The 6,170-nt window shown below is 31.5% G+C and overlaps 1 protein-coding gene across 1 annotated transcript in view; it reads left to right on the plus strand.

The window, feature by feature from the left end:
- Positions 1-2,886, plus strand: part of LOC106472695 — a 4,740-nt gene extending 1,854 nt beyond the window's left edge. Inside the window, exon 2 of the mRNA XM_022401243.1 lies at positions 2,020-2,886. Coding sequence (XP_022256951.1) covers positions 2,020-2,886 — 867 coding nt within the window. The remainder of the gene's footprint in view (positions 1-2,019) is intronic.
- Positions 2,887-6,170: the final 3,284 nt, after the last annotated feature.

Genomic DNA, 6,170 nt, shown 5'->3' on the forward strand with positions numbered 1-6,170 from the left:
CCTTTGTTGTGTATTAGTGTAATTTGACCAATTTATTTACATCAGCAAAATTATCTAAATCTTGTAATTAACTGACTAATCGTAATGCTACAAGTATTAGTAATAGTAATATACTCGTAAGGATTTCCAATTTACACTTTACAGTACTAACAATGTCTATAGACTATAGTACACAACAATTTAGTGCCAAAATATATATGACAAATTAGCCTTTGTCTCTTAGTTTGCTTTTACTGTTTAGACGTGATACTTAACTAAATTTGGGCTTTTCTTGACAAGATAACAAACAAAACTGTAAACTCTGAGTGAAGCTTCAAGTTTTGGACAAGGCCTAATAATTACACTTTCAGATCATTGCCAAAATCTGTATTATAAGTTATAGTTTTAAGAAAATATACCATATGATCTTAACCTTACATATTGATACCAGTGTTGTCGAGTCTGCTTATAATGAGCATAATTGGGCCTGTATTTGTGTTTTTTTTTTACAGCTGACTTCAACACACAGTAAATCGATATTAGGAGTGGTTACGGTGATTGACTGGGTTATTAAATAGCCCACATCATTACTATTTTAGAATCATCCTGTCTCCACTCTTGTTCAATTAAAGACATACCCACAATTGTGAACTTTTCTGATCTGCCCACTTGAATCATCATATATAACAATTAAGGCATGCAAGTCGTAGTTTGAAAGACAATGCCGCTTGTTTTTCTCGTGAGATTTAACAACACTGATTGATACAGGCACCAAATCTTTTGAAATATACTGTTCTGTAATGTGACACATTGTGAGGACTTATGATATCACTCATAATGATGGTATTTTTGCCATTAATTATAGGATATTTGTTCTGTAACTTTCATTGAACTAAGATATTACGTTCATATTGCCTCTTTTATAAGTATTAACAGTTTCAAGCCTCTATTATAAGCATTAAAAGTTTGGTATTGTTACATGAATAATCTGCTAACACTATGGGAGACTATGCTACTCATTTGTGTACAGTCTCCTAATTTGTCAACACACTTTGAGCAATTCTTTTAAACCATGATGTATAGGTATATCTCCAAATAATAAAGATAAGACCCTGTAGAGATATTTGGTAGATCGTGTTGGAATAACTGAAAATACTAATTTTGATTAGTTGATTATTTTCACGACAGTTTAGTCATCATTTCAGTTATTTGGTAATTTTATATGACACTAATTGATGCTTGTAGACGATCAATTAATCGTGTCAATTGCCAAGCTCTAGTTTTTAGTTAAGTCATCATGCAACTATGGCATAACTAGCTGTAACTAACAATCTGTTTTCATATTTGAAGGTTGTTAACTAATATAATCTGTTTATATATTGTATTTTCAAAACAATAAACATACTTGTCTATTATTTTAAAAATACTAAAACAATTCAATTTGTATATAAAGTTGTTGAATGACTTATAACTATTAAATGAGCTAAACTATCCAAAACTCGTGAGATGTATTTGGACTGTATTCCAAGATACGGTAAACAGTAAGGGTTTTTAGGTGATAAGGTGCTAGTTTTGTGTTATTTTCATTTCATTAAATACGGATTTACAAGAATATTGTAATGTTATCTCAAATCATTTTATTTTTAAATAAACAGGTGTAGTTGTAAAGTACTTCTTAGTAAAAAGACCTTAATAAATGTATCTTATCCAATTGTACAAATAGGCTTAAACCCAAGCATATTTTATTTCATTTGATGTAATATTTTTAAAACTGTAATTGATATTTAATTTCAAATTAAAGTTTACATACTTACCTGTATATATATATATATTTACCATACACCTATATATCTAAGGGCATAATAGGCACTGGGCAGTATATTGGTTTCCAAAAGTTTAAATTTCTCTTTTCTGTTTATTTGTCCTCCCAAGCTATTTTCAATTATCCTGATTAGTGAATATACATTTCAAATGAAGAAAGTTTTTTCTCTTAGTATCACATTTCATATCCATAATGTTAATCAGTGTTATTGGTTTCAGATGTTTACTGGTAAAAAATCTCAACAAGACAAGCCTGAAGAAACGCAAAATGTATCTGTTGCTACAACTACATCTTCCGAATTTGATGGATCCAAACAGACAGGACCTCAACAAAACCCATTTTCCAGACCATTTGGCTTCTCAAATCCTGGGTATTGGCCATCTTCCTTCTCCAGCACAGCTACTCAAGGAAATGTAAACAAAACTTCATCTGTTCTGCTTCGTCCCTCTTCCATGACATTTACTTCTGCTGAAAATCTGTCAGACCAGTCTAAACAATCATTGTTTACTAGCCCTCCACAAGATACTACCTTAAAAAGTCCTGGTGACAGGAATGTTAAACAACCATCAAGTATTTTATTTGGAACTCCATCATCAACAAGCAGTTTTTTAAAGAAAAGTACTGCTTCACAAGATGTTAAAAGTAATCTAAAATCAAGCTTTTCTTTCTCTGATGCAATGCATAAAACTACCCAAAAATCTGACACCAAGGGTTTTTCATTTAGTACTCATTTTCAACAGGCACAAACAGAAGGTTTTAACACTAGAAGAGAGAGTAAAATGACTGAGGATACTTTTGCTTATCAGCCAAGCTCTTCTGTATTCAAAACTCACTACAAAGATTCAGCTCAGAAACCTTTAGAGCCTTCAGCAGAAGGATTTTCTTTTATCGCAGCAAATCAAATAATGCAAAATAAGATTGATTGTTCAGACGAAGAACAAAAGCCAGTTACATCGAAACGTCCACAGTTAGTCCGAAGTGGACTGTTTGGTAGTGCAGTAAAAGCTGCTACGTCGCCTGTTAAACAAGTTTCTCCCAGACAAAAAGAACATCATCATCAATTAGGTAAAATTGACTTGTTCTAGTTTAATGAAAAGTTATTTAAACTATTTTCCAAAATAGTATGTTTTTTTCTAAATAAAACATTTTATTTCAAGATGTGGACGACAGACATATAGATAGCTTTGTACCAGAAAGTAATCTTGTGTATAGTATTCATCAAGTCAAATTATATTGGAATGTGCCAGATGTGAGAAGTATAGAAAGAGACTGGAAAGTAACATTTAAGAATTTTAATATGTGAGGTTTGGGTTAGAGTTTTTGTTAAACTGGTTAGACCTGTAGTACAGGATTAAAGAGAGGGTACATGTTTGCACATAATGCGTTTTATGTAAGTTGATTGGGTAACGTATGTTACTAATATGGGCTGTTTGAATTAGGCTTAGTATTTTAGATAACAGTACCTGTAAATCAGATGGTGTACTGATGGGAAATTGAAGATGATAAACTTATTTGCTATAATACTAAAACTATAAGTATTTACAGTAAATTATTGTTGCCAGTACCTAAGTGTCATTGGTGTTAGAAAGTCTTGGATAAATGAAAATTAGGGAGATTTGACCCAAGAAAGTTTTAAAGTCTTTTGTAAAGACTTATTAAATGATACAGCAGTATGGTGATCTTCTTTTTAAGAAAAGAATGTGATATTGACATTGTGATCCTTTTTAGATGCGTTTGAAGTGAATTTCTTAAAGAATAGGAAAAAGATACTAGCATTGTCTACATCAGTGATTCCTGGCATTTTTCTGGTAAAATGTTTGTAAAAAGTTGAACCAGGAGTATATAGGCTCGTTGTGTTGTTTCCTAATTTTGCTTCAAGAAGTTTTGAAGTGAAAGTTCTTATGTTCATTGAACTAAGAAGGAAACAACACCTTTGACATATTCCCAACACACATACAAAAATACATTTCATGAAAGTCGGATCTTTCACAAGACTTTTCTTTTCCATTGGACTTTTCTGCGAAACAGCAAAAATATGTCACTATCTGATAAAGATTTTGACACTGATAGGAGTATGTTCGGGCATGTTATTTAAGCAGGGTTATTGTAAAGGGAGACATTAATTTCTGAGATATTAACTGGGCTAATCATTTTCCCTTTTTTTTCTAGATTTTAGGGGGATTGTTTTTTCACTCAGCAGGTTTATTTTTCTAATGTACTAGAGAAAATTATAATTTAAACTTTGTTTTTAGGATTGAGGAAAAAGTACTTGATTTTAAGAATTCACAATGTTGTCTTTAATGTTTTTGTTTGTTTGATCAAGCTAGATATAAAAAGTAGTATATCACAAACAAAAGTTCTCTTATTACAGGCATTAAATTATTTTTCAAATGGGTACTCACCTCCGCTCACACAAATACTATCTCAATCATCGTCTGCCCTCTAAGCTTTGCTAAAAGAATTTTTAGGTGCAGCTAGCTCCCTCTGCTATTCCCACTCAATCCTCACTTTTTTTATTGACATGGCACAGTTTAGACATGGGTTTAATTTTATTTTCTCATTATATGATGCTTCTTCTTAACACTTTTACAATCATGTAAGTACTTCCTTTCATCACTCCTGGGCGAAGAGCATGCCTGTTCCAGAAGTGGTGCAGTATCCCATAGGTGTGTTTCATTTTCATTCTTGAGCACACCCATTCATTCTGGGTGGTCACTTTCCATTTAGTTTGTTCTTTGTGCACCTACACTGGCCCTCCACCTTTGTAATGTGGGATTCTAGCTTTAGTGTGTGAAGTGGTAAGTCTGTTTCAGAAGTTAACATTTTCTTACACTGAAAATGTATTTCTGACAAGTACTTACCACCGTTCACACCCTTCTTCCCCACTAAAACTGGTGTTTTTATTCTAGTACCTGTCAGTTCTCAAAAGTGAGGATTGAGTGGGAATAGCAGAGAGACCTAGCTGCTCTGTTATAGGTGACACAATACTATTGGTGGAGAGTAGTCACATGACATGTACATGTTCAGAAATGGTGTACTAATTACTAAAAATTATTTTAGCAATGCCTAGATGGCAGTCAACAATTGAGATAGCTTTTTGTGATTAAAGGTGAGTACCTATGGGATATACATTTTTAGTGTAAGAAAATGCTAATTTCAACAATGCTAAACTGACAAGAATATAAAAGCTACTAATGAAATAGTAGATGCTAAAATTTACCAAAATACAACAAGAAAAGATACTGTTGTACGTAATGCTACATTTTTTGAGCTCAAAGCATCAAATTTGATTTTAAGGAGTTTTTACGCATTGCTTTAACTGCAAAAAAGATATCTTATGGGTGTATTATTATGAAGGAAAGATAAGGGGCTTAAATGCTAAGTAATTGTTTTTAATAGTGATGAGAAAAGTTTCCTTAGCTGATCAATTTAAAAAATAGAAAACCTTCACTTGAATTATGTTTTTGTTAAAGGACATTTCTCTTTATTATCAAGATTTATCTTGAAAAATCTTAGCTAGGAGAAAGTGGAGCTGGAAAATTTTGGGGCAAAATGCTGTAATCTTTTTGTCAGAGCTCATTTAGAAAAGCATTTGGGAAGGGATTGTTTAATTGATTAACTTTCAACTTTTTTTCAAATCAGTGTAATAATTAAAATAAGCTTGTGTTATTTTATGGGTTAAATGTTTTTGCAAAAATAGGTTTTAAACTTTTATTAAACATCCATTAACTTTCAAGTTAAAGTTCATATTCTCCGCTGAGATAAGTTAAAAACCAAATAAAAGATTTTTTTAATTTATTAATTTTTCAAATTCTTACTATAGTGTTTATTTGATGTATTTTTTTTAAAGATTAGTTTTGTTGATTTTTGAACAAACTTGCATGTACTTGTGATGATTTGTTAGATTCAGATTCAATTTTTTTTGTATCAAAAACTTAATACATTGAAGGAACAGTAGGTAATTTTTCTATTTCATTTTTGTTCATAATTTTCTGAAAAAAAGATATGTAACTGCCAGTGTACAAAAATAATCTAGTTATATATATATATATATATTACAAGACTACAAGTGTTCTTGGTACCTGCACAAATATTAGTTTGCTACTACAGTAACTTCCACCTGCTCAAAGCAAGATATGTCTCTGGTGTAGTTCATATCACATGTATGATATGAATTATTTCAATACTGGCATTGTTTTTATTAATGATTGTTTAAAAGGTGTTCAAGACTCCTTGAGAAAAGACTTCAGTTTCAACATTGCTCAAGTATTATCCAGACACTAAAGTTTAGCCTCCTTTTGTTAAAGATGTGTGATTAACATAATGTTACGTCTCCGTTTGTTAATTGATTTTCCGTAACTTCGTTCCG

Source organism: Limulus polyphemus, unplaced genomic scaffold (assembly GCF_000517525.1).
Source record: "Limulus polyphemus unplaced genomic scaffold, Limulus_polyphemus-2.1.2 Scaffold5532, whole genome shotgun sequence".
Lineage (NCBI taxonomy): Eukaryota > Metazoa > Arthropoda > Merostomata > Xiphosura > Limulidae > Limulus > Limulus polyphemus.